Consider the following 14,614-nt stretch of genomic DNA (forward strand, 5'->3'; position numbering starts at 1 on the left):
AAAAAACCCAAGAGAGAGCCATGATTAATTAGTAAGAGAGAGTTTACAACATTGAGGCAGACCATGCATTTGTGGAGCTTTTCCTTACTGATCACTAAGAAATGAAGCAATTTAAAATGTTGTTGTCTTTACTGAATAGGAAGAGCAGCACTCTAGGAATCCTGAGTATGTGATGCTTGTGTGAAAGGGATTCACCATGTGAACTCCACAAACGGCCCTAAACTGCTCCCTGTGAGCTCTGTGTGTTCTCTGACACCGCCCTGATTTCCAGTATCCAAACTAAAATTTGCTAGTACTTTCAAGCTGTGGTTTGATTTTGTTTCTTACAATACACGAACCTATGAAAAACAGTTATTCTTCATGGTCAGCTGTTCTGCTACAGATTTTTTTTTCATTTGGATTACCATACAATACTGTTTGCTCTTCTTTACTAAGAAACTGTTCTCTAAAAAACCCCAAAATACTACCCATACATGCTGTCCATGACATCTTCTGCTTTCAATTAATAGCATATGGCAGCATAGGCTAAAATTCATTTTTGGAGATAGACATATTAAGCCAAATCTACGCTAGTGAAAAGAAATAATCTAAAAAAGAATTATTATGAAAAACAGTTGTTACTATTAGGATTTATCGGCCGCGCAGTTATTAATCACAAAGGGCATAACTGCTTCCTTTCATGTATTAGTTTAATGTTCTGAATAATAGGCTATGACACCTTCCCTTGTGCTGATGCCTGGTCACAAGTGGATGTCAGCTCTGTCTTTCCACTCACAGCCCTGCTAATTCCAAGACTCAACAGCTGAATCCTGTGTGTACTTTCTGTTCTTTCAGACACATTGCACTCTGCCAGGCCTGCAGACTGATCTGTTTTTCACTTCTTCACAGTTTACTCTTCCAGGAGGCACACACAGGCAGTTATTGTTGATTTCAATTTRGTTACTATTCAGTGTTTTGCCTTTTTGTCAGTTTTGAAATACCTCTAGACTTTCATTCTTTGGAGATGGCAGAGACATGTCAGCCTYTGAAACTGCACCATCCATTGCTGTGATGAGGCTTAACCTAATGCTTGTTTTTATTTTGATGGCCAAATCATGTGTTTTGGAGACCAAATGTCTGTCAAGATAAACATCCTCCTGGTCTGCTCTCACACCATTACAACTAGCAGCCTAGCCAATWCAGTTTCCTTATCTGTTTTGTTTAGAAAACCATTTCCATGTTTTATTTATTAAAAAAGAACAAAAACAAAACACAACACAAAGTAGCTAAGGAAATGGGGAGCTAAAAAACAAAAGAAAAAAAATGGGTTAGGACTTTATGGAGACCCTTATTTGATCAAGCTCTTTTAATGTCTGATACCTCACTGTGTTTTACAGCAAGAAACAGGTAAGTTTCTTGAAAGCTTTTCCTGTGAGCTAGTGAAATTCATGTATGCCACAGCTTGAAATTTACACAGCGAAATGTTATAGTTACAGCTGTCTGGAGATGCACATGTGAAAACAAGCATTTTACAAGATGATTGTTCTGAACACTCCCTTAAGCACACAAATGTATATCATTTAAGCTTTCTTTGCATCACGTATCTGGTGAAGGAGAGGTAGAATTAGCAGCATTAAAACCTCCCTGGGTTTCTCCCTGCCACTAGAGAAATCCTACCTTGTGCACCCAGGTAGGATTTGTATAGAAGGTCCTATTGGGTAGACACCTAAGATGAGCCAGGCAGCAGGTAATCAAAGCTAACACAATAAAGAACATCCAAAGAGCAATTTCTTCTCAATGAGCTAGTCCTACTACCTCTAATTTCATGTGCCAAACTGTTTCAGCGGCTAAGGTGAGTAGACAGAGATTCCCCCATGGCTTACATTACTGCATAGTGCAAAGACTGCTGAACACTGAGGTGAATGGACTACTGTACCACTTCGAAGCAGGAGACCTGGAGCAGAAGCTATGAAATACAAAATGTATTAGTGCAATACATTAGGAAAGGTTAACTCCTTAACTAAAAGATAGAAAAAATAYAGAGCATTCTAAGTTTTGTTAAAAAAAAATGAAGTTTTAAACTTTATGCAGTTCTTGTTGAGGTTTCAATCAGTGTTACACTTTTTTTCCCCATGTTTGTACCCCTGAGTCAAACATTTAATAAACATTGTACAGTAGGTACAGAAATTAGTGTCTAGTTAAAAAGCAACAGATTTGAATGGCCATTGCTTCGTAAGTGTTAAACAGTGACAACAACCTTCCATACAGGAGAAGAAAAAAAATAGCACTCTCATTTGCTCTTCATTTATAACTAGGTAAAAGATCTCAACAGTTTCCAAACACATTGTTTCCATGTCTTAGGCTGAGATTTGTGATAAATTAAACCTTCAGTAAGGAAACCTGTTGACGCTGCATCATTTGAGTCTGCATGGTTGACAACAACTACAACAAAGCAAAGCAATCTTTCCAAGTTATAAATTGCATGAGACCATGTTAATCTTGGAGCACTATGTGAAGGTAGGCAGAGTTCTTTGACTATAATTATCAGGGGCTCTAAGTTCAATACCCCTTACATCCAATATATTTTACTAGAGTAGTAACTAAATTGCTATAGTTTTTGCCTCTCGGCCTCTACTACAATGGAATATTAACACTTTGACTAACTTAAACAAGGTAACACTCAGCTCACTAGAACTTCTGCTGACTGTCTCCAAGAATAATTCATGCCTTTTACACTTTTCTTCTTCCTTTCTTTACAATATCAGGAATAAAAGCTTATTCAGAAGGCAGGTTCACGTGCAATGAGGACTCACTGTTAATCATTTGGTTTGTTCTGAAAAAACTGTGTGAAGGACCACCCTGTGTTAATGGGTTTAGGAGAGTCTTCATCATCTTTTGGGGGAAGCAGAAACTGTCGGGAATTAATTGAACATGGGCTCCCAAAAGATGCATTTTCGTTGTTGCTTTCAACCGATCCAGGAGAGTCCGGAGTGCCCGTGTTCCAGGCATTTGTGTTTGCTTGAGGTCTGTAACCTGTTTTATCCAATTCTTCCTCCACAGGTGAACGACTCTCTATTTTCAGAGCACTGATAGACAGCTGCATTTGTGGCTTATAGCCTGCTGTAGTCACTAAGTCTATTTCTGGCTCCTCCTCTGGTTTGATTTGAGGCTGATACATTGACTGGATATCAATGTAAACCACCTGAGATGAGCCCCCAGGTTCATCCGTAGGGGGATTTGAGATCTCCTCTTCAATGATAGGGGGGCAGTAGGACACAACAACGTGGTTCTCCATTTCTGAGTCACAGCCATCTTCAGGCACAGTGGTTTCTGCTGCTGGGGACATCATCTCTGTGTCTTCAATCTTTGGAGCTGTAGACTGTGTTTCCACCACTTCAACACTGTTGGGGGTGCATGGGTTCATTTCCAGTGTTTTGAGTGTCTTATTCCCCTGAAGTGAGAAAAAGAGGGGGGAGAAACTAAGCTAAAAGGTGTGGAAAACCTGAAAGCAACTACTTGCTGAAATTACAGCAGTTTGCTGGCTTATGGATTGTACTCATCCCACAGCCATTAATACAATACATTAAAAAAAAAAAGTTTATAATTTTCTGGCTCATCACACATTCCTGTTAATGTGAAAAGTATTTTATGCAAATTAAAGAGACTTGAGATCTTGCAGTGAGTGTCTGACAACTCTCCCCAAAATGTTATGCCCAGCTCCAGCTACTGTATCAACCAGGAGGCTGGGATATAGCAGATACACATTTCCATACTTTCTGCTTCTTCTTACACTATGACAAAAATGGGTGTGTTACTCCCATATTGTTATCAGGTACTGAAACTTCTCATTAGCAGGGGAGAAGGGAAATACAGCAGTTTTCCTAGTTCAAACATTGGAAGTAACTACATTAACAGCAACAAAGCTCTAGATAGCACCTGACAAAAGTTACTCAGTAAATTGGCTTCTTTCCCCCTGCCACAGTTTTTTCCTACAATTGGAACAGATGAGTCAAAGTTTGCAAAAGAATTCTTTAACTTGTGTTATCTTCAAAAGCTTAAAACACTAAATTTTAAATGAAGATTACCTCACAGATGTTCCTCTGRAACTGCAGTGCCTTACTGTTCTCAGGATTTGGGATTTCTGGATAAAATGTTTCTTTAATCCTTTAAAGAAGAAAGAATAAACTATTATAAAGATAGCAAGGCCTGAAACAGATTCTGAACACACAAAAGGAGCCAGGACAGAATACTGAAGACATCTGGTGCAAAGATTTAGTAAGCTGAACTTTCACTGAGTATAATGGAAAAAACAGCAACCTTTTTTTTAAAGTGGGGAATTGAATACGCCACATTTACTAAAAGCTGAAGACRGTATGTCTACCTTTGTTTGTAGAGGGCACACAAATTACAGTATGTCACCAGCTTATTTCCATKTGGGAACTATTTATAAACAGTGCTTATTGGGAGACTGGCTCCTGCAAAAACTTCTTTTCATTCCTTGCTCTGACCTCTCTCCAACTCAGTTTCTCCTTTACCTTCTACGATGCATTTTTGCCACTCACCATTAAATAAACCCCACTAACATCTTTGGGTACTTAGTGAAAACAAGAAGTAAAATTATGGAAAACTCTAGCACTGAAAAAAACACTTCTGGGAAAATACGAGAACCCAATGAAGGCATTTACCATTCCCTCTTTCGGTAGCAGAAGATGCTGGCCAGCACTCCAAGCAGCACCACCACTGCCACAGGGATGAGAATTGCAATGATTAATCCTACAGCTGGGGGGGGGGAAAGAAAAGACAGTATATATATATATTCAATGTTACCAGAAAGTTTTATGTTCTAACATTGCCACCAATTAAAGGCCATTCCATTAAACTCATCAAGTGCAGTAGTCTTGAAATAGTTCTACACCAYTACCTTTCCCCTTTGCTAGAAGGGCAAAATCCATTCATAATAATCCATTCATTGATAACTACAGGAATCAGCAGACACTGCTCTCTGGTTGCTTAATTGCAGAAGGCTTCATGTGCAGCACAAGAATCATTGCTACCRTGATTCTCTTCTCACTAAGCACTGGAATTGCACTTTCATGCCACCAGAACTGACCAAGTTTCTGGTACTGGCTTTTCCAGTTGGCTTGAGGCCAACAACTCATTACACAAACTGCACTGTCTTTTATTTGCTTGACATATTGCCTTCTTCCATTCACATTAAATGCCTCAAGTTTGATTTTTCATGTATTTTAGTTGCACCCCAGTGTTTACTTCTTCACAGGAAACATTTTTTACTCCTCTTCCCCAAAGTCAATCTCTTTTTATTTCGTAATTGTCTTTCTGTGCTTGCCTCTGTCAGGGGATCAATAAAACTGAATTCAAAGCAGAGAGGCATCTGTTTACAATTCTGAAACTGATAAATATTTCCACAATGTCTTTCTTCCCACCATATATTAGATGATATTCATCATGGGAAACCTGACAAAAACAACCGGCTGTTTGAGAAAACTAAGCTCAGACTCCACTACTATATTTAGTAGTAAGTTAGGAGTTATTTTTCATGCATACATTACCATGAACTACAAAGTAGCTGTAATAGGAAAGGATCTTTCCCTCACTCTGAACTGCACAAATTTTTTATAAATATTTATAAATAACCAACTAAATAAAGGAAAAAATTAGACTGTAAGCCCAAAAAATACCACAAACCAACAAAACAAACTCAAGCTTTATATACCTTGTGCAGCCCCTGTGCTAAAGACAGGGATTTGTCTGAACAGGGATAATCAACTTACAGTCCTCCTTTGTCACCACATAAAKGCTGTTTGGAGGGCTCAATCCACCAGCAGTGTAGGCTTGTAGCTCCAGCTGGTAACTCGTTTTGCCTTGAAGATCAAGTATTTTCATAGACTTCTTTGTTAAGTCRGTGATATTGTTAACTTTAAGCTCTGGATTCCCTGTTTGTAAGCAGTAAGAAAAGCATAACTTTGTAAAAAGGGATTAAAAAAGACAACCTYAGTTTCAGCAAAACTTTCTTGAAGTGAGCAGAAGAAACCTGAAGAACAACCAGTGCAAAGGAAAACTGAAATAAAAGGATCCTAGCAATGCTGCTGGCTTACACAGCACCAAACAACACAGGAGTTGTGGTGCTTTGTGGTGCTGCTGCTGCAGATTGACTTCATTTCCTTACCCCCTGCCTGTCCTCTTGTGAATGTGAGTCAGGCTTCAGTCCTGACAAGACAGGCAGTGGAAGAACATACCCTATTAAATATAGCTGTGTAACCTCCCTGCCTCATCTACCCGGGGCATCTGAGCACAGGACAGCATGACACATTGCCACTTAGTCACTGCATTACTTTATGGCCCCAGTTGGCCAGGGTTTTCTCCAACTTTTGCTTTATATTAAAAAACAACTGCACTAACCACACAAGGAGCTGATTATTTTAAATGCCTTTGCCATATTATGACAATTACATCAGTGAGTAATGCAACTGAATTATTATTAAAGCATCTTTTTAATTAAAGTGAAATTAAACTATTAAAAATTTAAACAAGAAAGATGYAACCAAGGAAGTTGAAATCTGTACAATTCATTTACCTGATTCTGAAAGTCTAGGCTTTAAAGCATCTTTTTCGCCTTTTGCAAAGGAAAGAAGATATCCTTTTAAAAATCCTCTGCATTCTTCAATAGGAATGTCTTCCCATTTTACCAATATAGAATCTGAAGAAGTTTCTTCAACAGTAAAATTTGGTGCAGTTTTTGGAGCTGTAGGGAGAATTATGAAGGAAATAACTAATAAGAACCTTATCATTAAAAGCTGAAACTATGTAGGTATTYAATCAGTTTTATTGTGGGGCTAGCATTTTGCAACCTTTTCCTCAAAACTCCTCACTGTACAGAACATGTGAAAGACTTAGCAGGTCATGCTATAAAAATACAGCTGTGATGGACTCATTGTTAATAATTATTGCAGTATTATCTACTAAGAGATGCCAAAAGAAAAATTTTCCTTTGTGCAACCTTCTTAGAGACCTTCTTCCTGCAACAAACCCCAAACGATTGTGTACACATTCAGAGGATACAAATTAGATTTTAAAGGCTTTAATTCCGTGACTTCATAGCTTGTCTTAAAACTAAACAAACTCCACATTCCTACCACGGAATTCTAGCTCAGCTTAAAAAACCTGCTCTTTGCATTTCCACAACTCCTTATTTCAATACCTGAAGTCTACTGAAAGTGTTACAGTAGACAAAGCATAAGGTCATGTGCACCAGGACTTAGTTTGACATTGGGCTTTGATCCACCAGGGCTGAATTCATGTTTAGGAATGCATGTGTTTTTCTCTCGCTGGTTATCTGTCCAAAGGCAAATCTGAAGTTTTAGAATGAATCTATGCTCTTGTACGTTTCTTAATTCCTAATAAGTTTCTTTTGTACGTTCAAAGCGTTTTAAGTCCATCAGAGTCTTTATACTTTGAAAGCTTCTGTATGATCTGTTTAGAACACATATGGAAAACTCTTCTGTTTCTGGGAACTGCTCAGAATTTTTGCAGAGGTACAAATGCTGAAAATTGAGTTTCTGGTAAAATTGCCTTAACCTCACCTTCAACCTTAGCAATGAAATAAACAACACCTTTTCCAAGGACTCAGATTTATGCCAGCAGCTCAGTTTTCCAAGCAAACTATTTTAGCAGAAAACACTTTAAACTTCAAAGTGAAATGGGTGCTGTAGTTACAATACAATACAGCTGCAGTTTTAAAGGGTAAAGTCATGTTCAGACACCTGGGAACAGAAAGGATTCAGACACTAATGCATCTTCAGGCCATCAAAGCTCAGCACTGGGTCAAACCCCAGTTACCCAGACAGTGGGTACAGACAGAATACAAGTGCAATTCTCAAAGTGGTTTATTCTCCAGATCTAGTTTGGATCTAAAAAGCGCTTTCAAACAGAAATGTTATGGATACTTTTTATATTTGCTGAGCTGTACCCAATGTGCTTGGAAATYTACTTTGACTTGATGAATCAAAAAAGTTGCCTCGTTTTGTAGATAGGACCACAGCCATGTGGTTCAAATTATGGCTGTGAACTGCTGTGGCACCACACAAGCTGGAGAACACAGGGTTATTGCATATGCTTGGAACTGGAAGTGCTGGAGAAACGTGTTACAGTTATACACAGAGAACAAACAGAAGCCAGCAATATTGCATGGGGATCCTGGTCTCAGTCTTCTTCTGCCAACACTGAGCTAAAAATAGACACAGACTAAGTTCACTCTGCAGAGATTGTGAATGATAAAAGTGCACTTACGCAGCTCTTTCATATACCCTGTTACGTTTTTCAACAACTGATATCCAGTGGATTTGCAGCCATACAGGGAAAAGTTGTATCTCACGCCAGGTTTGAAGAGAGCTGCAAGAGAAAATTGCTCTAAGAATATTTCACTTCTGAAGAATGACGCTTTCAGATTTCATATGATRGAGACATATAAGTATGTATTAAAAAATTACAAAGTATAATATATATAGAAATATATATATATATAAATACCATCTTTGTAATTTCTACAAAACCCATGCCATCAGATGTGGTTTAGAAGCAGTAACCAAATCTAGCTCCCACAGAAAGTTCAGTACTAAACAAAGAGGATTCAAAACAAGCTACTCAAATTGCATAAATTGCACTTTCCATGGGGAAACACAAACTGAAGTTACCAGAAATAATCCCCTTCCTTTCCTCCCACAGCAGACCTCCAAACATCCTCTATGTGGTAGATCCTGCCTCCTCCTCAGAAATACAGATGCATTTTGAAATAACCAGTCTTAGTCAAGCAACAGTACAAAAGATATGCAGAAAACTCTCAAAAGTGATAGTGAAGCACCTTACCAATGAACTTCAGTCCTCAACTGACTTTACAAAACACACATAGTCATCAAATTTATGCTTCCCATATCTTTGGTGGAAACATAGGTGTTTGATGCTATAGTGTGTGAATCATTTACCACTTTCTGAGATTTTCTCAAGTCAGAGCTGTACACTACTTTCAAGTATTTTTTTAAAACAAGATGCCACTGTGAAACTATACAGAAGTCAAACGAATTTTGCAAGAATTCAGGTCCAGCCTGAGAGATTCCCCCAGCAGGACTAAGAGCAGAGGAGGATTTGCCAGCTTGAGCCCAGCCCCAGCAGCTGGATAACTCACACATCATGCTGCAAGAACCATCCTAGGGAAGAGCCCAGGAGTAAAGCTGTGCATCACTGGACAGACACAGCATTGTCTGCTTTAAAAAAAGCAACTTCTAGCTAGCACAAACAAAAACAACATGGACAGTGTTGTAATTACAGACAGAAAAACATATTGCCCCCACTCTCCCAGGTCTCACTCTACCTCAWCTTTCCTATGTACACAGCTCCAAGTTGTTTTCTTGAATGGAGACTTTAATACTAAATTCTTCTAAAAAGCGAACATATACCCTTATAGAGAGCAGAGAAAAAAAAATCCTACATCTTTAATGGGTTCTGTCTTCCCTCTTCTGCTGCTACTAGTCCCACCACAGCTGAGTTTCATTTCCCTGATCTGCCCACCAGCATCTAGAGACCTGGAATGTGCCCTGTTCCAGGAAATTTCAATAGTTGTCAGCAAGCCAACACATGGAGGTCACACTTAAAAAAATTTGCCTCATGTAAAAACAAYGGATTAGTCTTCTCCCATCCTGAGCAGCACTGTTTATGCTTAGAATCCAAATAAAACCCCAAACCCTAGATTAACCATGATGAATTAGGCTGAGTTAGGAAATTGTGGGGTACAGCTAGAAGAGGTAATTTCAAAACAGTTAATAAACACAGGATGATAAAAGTTAAGTCAAAACTGATATTTGGATTTGGCAAGACTGTGTAAAAAATTAARATAAACACAGTACCAGGAAGAATTTCATTTATTTACACAAGCACACAGCAATCAATCTGCAACCTATAGCTTCACGCTGCTCTTATTCCACTTGCTTCTGGTCTCAACCAGAAAGACTCACATGGAATTATTTCTGACTTACCAGATTTTATCACTGCATTTGTTGCATTTGAGGGAAATTTCTGCCAGTCCACACTACAGGGTTCAGACCCAGATGAACGACACCATTTTACTATGTAGCCACAGGTCATGTYGGGGTAAGAATCCCAAGAAATATTAATGCCATTCCCCATTGCCAYGGCCTGATCTGTTGTGACATTGTCTGCAACAAAGATGACACAAAAATCCATCAAAGAGCAGACACTTATCTACAGTCCAAGATGAAAGAAAGGCTTCCAGCCACAGCACAATGGCTTTATAAACAGCAGTCATTTCTAAGCACAAGAGGCACGCGCAAACTGTGAAATTCGAAGCAATGCACTCAGCTGAGCTTTCTGGAGTGCTCAGCATCAGACATAGCCTGCAGCAAATCCCTCAGCCAGCCTTAAGTATGATGACGAGAAATGCAGCAGCTCAGGACTGGCTTTAAAAGCACTTTTTCGAGGTAAGGATTTACAGCAGATGTCGAGTTCAAATATGAATTGACACCAATTTGGCTGGAGCCTCCAGCTATAAATTCCTGCTGTCATTTCATCAAATGGTTTACTCTGTGTTTCTTTCAAAGTGTCTTGCTGTCACTCGCCCAACCACAGACAACCATTTTTCATGAAGAATCAACAGCAATAATCATGTCCCTGGTGAACTTTATGGAAGCTTCAGTCTACCAAGGGTAAATTTAACAAGAAAGAAAAAAAAATGCTTTGCCTTTAGTCTATTTTTCTTGTTTCTGATTGTCAAAGGCTTAGCTTCCCKTGAAGTGATCAGATCTGGGAACAGTTTCCGATTCCTGCAGCTGCCCTCCRTGGCTGTCCATCAGATGAGACCCTGCAGAGCTAAGGGATGGTTTCCAAAGGCCACCACAAAAGCGGAGGCCCCACGACAGATCTACAAAAACAATCTCAGGGTTTCAGTTTTCCTTTTTCAGTGTTCTCATTTGTACTCCCCATTGAGTCTATTATTTCATTTTATTAAAGCCATAAACTATGGAAGCCTGAAGGGCAAGGACAGTTTTTAAAAATTAGTGCAATGAAAACTTTACTCTGACAGATGTGCTGTGAATGTTGAAGGACTGTCTTTTTCTAAATAATCTTAACATACAGTTAAGTGTACAATCCTTTCGTGTTGGCTTATGGCAAAAAGCCCCACATTAATAAAAAATGTAAATCAACTCCACAAGGGTTTTTGATACTTTCCCCATGAAAGCTACTATGAATCAGTGAAACCACATTTACATGATGCTGGAAAAGACCATATTTCTAATCAGCAGACTTYAATTTTTCTATTTACAGAAAATAAATTTTACTGAGAGTGAGCATGTATTGTCTGAAAAATACTTAAATACACCACATTCAATCTTATTTCCTGAACTATATGACTAGAAATTTGCCATGAGMAATACTGCTCATTTTGGTGCATTTATAGCTGCAACCTAGACTAGAATTWAAAATAACTACTAGCATTAGAGTACTACTGTAGTAGAGAAGTCTGGATCAACCAGATTATACGCTCCAAATCTCTACAGAGCACTTTTCAGAGACAGTGACAAATTAATTATGGAAGACTATCCTCTGTGTTTCAGTTTTCAGAAAACCTCAGCAGATCTCCAGCTTCAAACCCTCTGCTCTCTTATGGACATTAAAAACTCTTACAGACTGCACACAGGAAGCAGCCAGAAAAGATGTCTGGGCAAAAATGTCATCCAGTTCTTTGAATGAGTCATCTTTTATGAATCCAGCCAGTGACTCAATTCCTATACCAACTCGGGAGCAAATCTTTAATGAGTACAAGTTGGGTAACACCAAAGGGAACCTCAGACATCTGAGAGAAAGCTATAAATGAATGCAAAGCTCTAGCTGCCATCAGCTATCCCACATCAYAAACCTATAGAGACCTCTTGGCTCCCAGAGCCTTATTCTTTCACTGCTGAAGGAGAGCTACAAAAGCATTTCAAATTGASTGGCCCATACAATTACTTTTCCCTCCAATGGGCACACCAAAAATATACTCTAAGGCATTTGCGTTGGTGCTGTGCTCTGTTCTGGGCCCCTCAATGTGGGAGAGACATCGTGGTCCTGGAACTGGTCCAGCAGAGAGCTACAAAGCTGATCAAGGGACTGGGGCATCTCTCTTAGAAGGAAAGACTKGGGGAGCTGGGTCTGTTCAGCCTCGAGAATAGACAACTGAGAGGGGACCTCATCAATGTCTGCCAGTGTCTGCAGGGAGGGGTCAGAGCAGGGATCAGGCTSTGCTTGGGAGTGCTGAGCAACAGGATGAGAGACAATGGGAGAAACTGATGSACAGGGAGCTCTACCTGAACATKGGGAAGAACTGAGACTGACCACACACTGGAACAGGCTGCCCAGAGAGGCTGTGGAGTTTCCCTCACTGGAGATATCCAAGCAGCACCTGGACACAATCCTTTGCTCTGGGATGGCCCTGTTGAGTGGGGAGGGTGGACCAAATGACCACTGTGGCTCCTTCCAACCTGACTCATTCTGTGATTCTTTGTTTTGGAAAAGCACAAGAAACATTATGTACAATGGTTTTCCTTCACACAGAAACAAACTTGTTTTCTCATCTCACTGCAAATCTCAGCCAAAACATATTTCTTCCTATGAGAGACTGATGTGTCCTATCAGAACCCAAGCTGACAGGTGAGCAATGGTTATACCTGTTTTCCAGGTGGGCAAGGAGAAGTAAACCCATGAATGCTCCTGGCAAACAAGCAGAGAGGGGACTTGCTGTGTAAATCTGTCCTTCCTGCAGGGCATCAGCCAAATCTGGAGCTAAAAATTTGGGCTTTGGGAGATTACATTTTCTGGCGGGCAGGGAAGCGTGGACTCTCAATAACCACTTTGCAATATTATCCACTCTCCAAGCTCAGTGTTAGGTGCAGAAAATCATTATCTGGCTCAGCTATCTCCCTTTACAAAACCCTCAGCAAGTCTGGCAGTGTTTTAATTGGGAAGCTATAGTCCTACCTCCTTTTCAAACACTGGCTCCCTAGCACAAGGATGCCAACAYTTTACCAACCAGTCCAATTAACATTCTCCTGCAGAGCTCACAGGCATTGAACTGACAATTCTTGCCTTAGAAAACTAGACAACACTCCCCAAAATTCTGAATCTCTTTAGCATGTAATACTTCTCAGTGTCTCAACAAGAACACAAAAATAAACAGTTCTCTGAATATCAGGGATCCATACCAATGCTTTTGAAGCCTCATTCTTCTTGTTCCCAGGAGGTCTCCAGGAAAATGCAAATAGCTGCAAAGACTGCCCACTATCATATTTRTTTTACGTAAAGAGCACAACTAATTGGTGAGATGCTACACTAAAAGCAAAGCATTTTTTTCCTTGTCCAACAAATTCCCAAATGTGTGGGGAAATTACATGAACAAACAAAACATTATTTTTCAATAAACAAACTCGCCCAGGTATTCTGCAAGCTTTGAAGGTGTTTATCTCTCAGTTGGGGGCACTCACCACTTGGAAGTTCCATGCTTGTTATCCTTGAAGGGGGAGATGGTCCCGCACTGTTTTTGGCTATGACACTAATTACACAATCACTTTTTCCAAGTTTTATCTCAGTACTGTTTGAGGGTTCAGGGACTACTTTATACTCCAGTAATGTCTCTAGCAGGTAGCAGGACACTTCATGAGACACTATTTTTCCATTGGCTTCAGAAATGGATAAGGGCTATGAATGGAAAAAGAGCACATTAAAACCAAAATGCAATCTAGAGAAGAAGACATAGGGTAATAGGACTTTAATGTACCTGATGACTGCATAACACTATAAGACAAAAAGGTTACTCAAGTGTGACTTTGAGCATTAACATCTAAGTTCCTAAGTTTTTAATTTTCAGCTTGGATCTACAAAAGGTTTAATTCTTCACATGAAATGCTTATCAATTAAATGATTAAATTTAAAACTTTAGTAACTTTCTCATTTGGGGAAAACATTTGTCTCAATGGATGGCTCTGTAAAAAGTTAAGAAAAGCAGTTTGGYTTATTGACTATAAACATCACTAATTTAGAAATGTCTAAGTAAACAGCTTTTTTGTACAGTTACATTACACAGTATTTTAAAAATAGAAGTGTGCTATCTACCTTCCAGAAGACTTTTAGACTTTCTCCAGAAGGACTTCTCTCTCTCCAGATATCTGGTCCTCTTGCAGGAGCTAAATAAAAAATAAGAGTGTTAGGCTTTTTCCCCCCCCACTTGCACAGTAGGCAATTCACCATCTATTAAAACATTTTTTAATATGACTAACTTTAAAATATATGGCTTCACATTCACAGGTTCAACTTTTTATCACTGGAGTGAGATGAACTTACGGGCTTCTGCTGTTGTCTGCTCCAGTCCCCTGCTCCAGTCACTCCACTTCCAGAAGTGGTCAGCAGATGAGCAGCGTACCCTGAACTGGTATTTGGTGTATGGACGCAATGACTTCACCTGAGCTGTGTAAGTTGAGGATTTCCCACCAGGCATGGAGACATTGTGCTGTTAAAGATTTACAGAAATTGACAGGATATATATATATAATTTTCTTGTAGACTACGCAACTAG

General features: G+C 39.4%; 1 protein-coding gene across 5 annotated transcripts in view; it reads right to left on the reverse strand.

Annotated features, from left to right (window-relative positions):
* Positions 1 to 2,040: 2,040 nt before the first annotated feature.
* Positions 2,041 to 14,614, reverse strand: part of LOC130572781 (leukemia inhibitory factor receptor-like) — a 47,597-nt gene continuing 35,023 nt past the window's right edge. For all 5 annotated transcript variants that reach the window (XM_057364698.1, XM_057364694.1, XM_057364695.1 and 2 more), the window contains 10 exons: positions 14,383 to 14,548; positions 14,155 to 14,225; positions 13,527 to 13,740; positions 10,026 to 10,205; positions 8,287 to 8,388; positions 6,575 to 6,742; positions 5,772 to 5,933; positions 4,665 to 4,758; positions 4,065 to 4,143; positions 2,041 to 3,430 (listed from right to left, as the gene is read on the reverse strand). In XM_057364698.1, coding sequence (XP_057220681.1) covers positions 2,795 to 3,430; positions 4,065 to 4,143; positions 4,665 to 4,758; positions 5,772 to 5,933; positions 6,575 to 6,742; positions 8,287 to 8,388; positions 10,026 to 10,205; positions 13,527 to 13,740; positions 14,155 to 14,225; positions 14,383 to 14,548 — 1,872 coding nt within the window. In that variant the 3' untranslated portion in view covers positions 2,041 to 2,794. The remainder of the gene's footprint in view (positions 3,431 to 4,064; positions 4,144 to 4,664; positions 4,759 to 5,771; positions 5,934 to 6,574; positions 6,743 to 8,286; positions 8,389 to 10,025; positions 10,206 to 13,526; positions 13,741 to 14,154; positions 14,226 to 14,382; positions 14,549 to 14,614) is intronic.

Source organism: Malurus melanocephalus, unplaced genomic scaffold (genome assembly GCF_030028575.1).
Source record: "Malurus melanocephalus ecotype Western Australia unplaced genomic scaffold, MMel_1.1 scaffold_41, whole genome shotgun sequence".
In the NCBI taxonomy this organism is placed as follows: Eukaryota; Metazoa; Chordata; class Aves; order Passeriformes; family Maluridae; genus Malurus; species Malurus melanocephalus.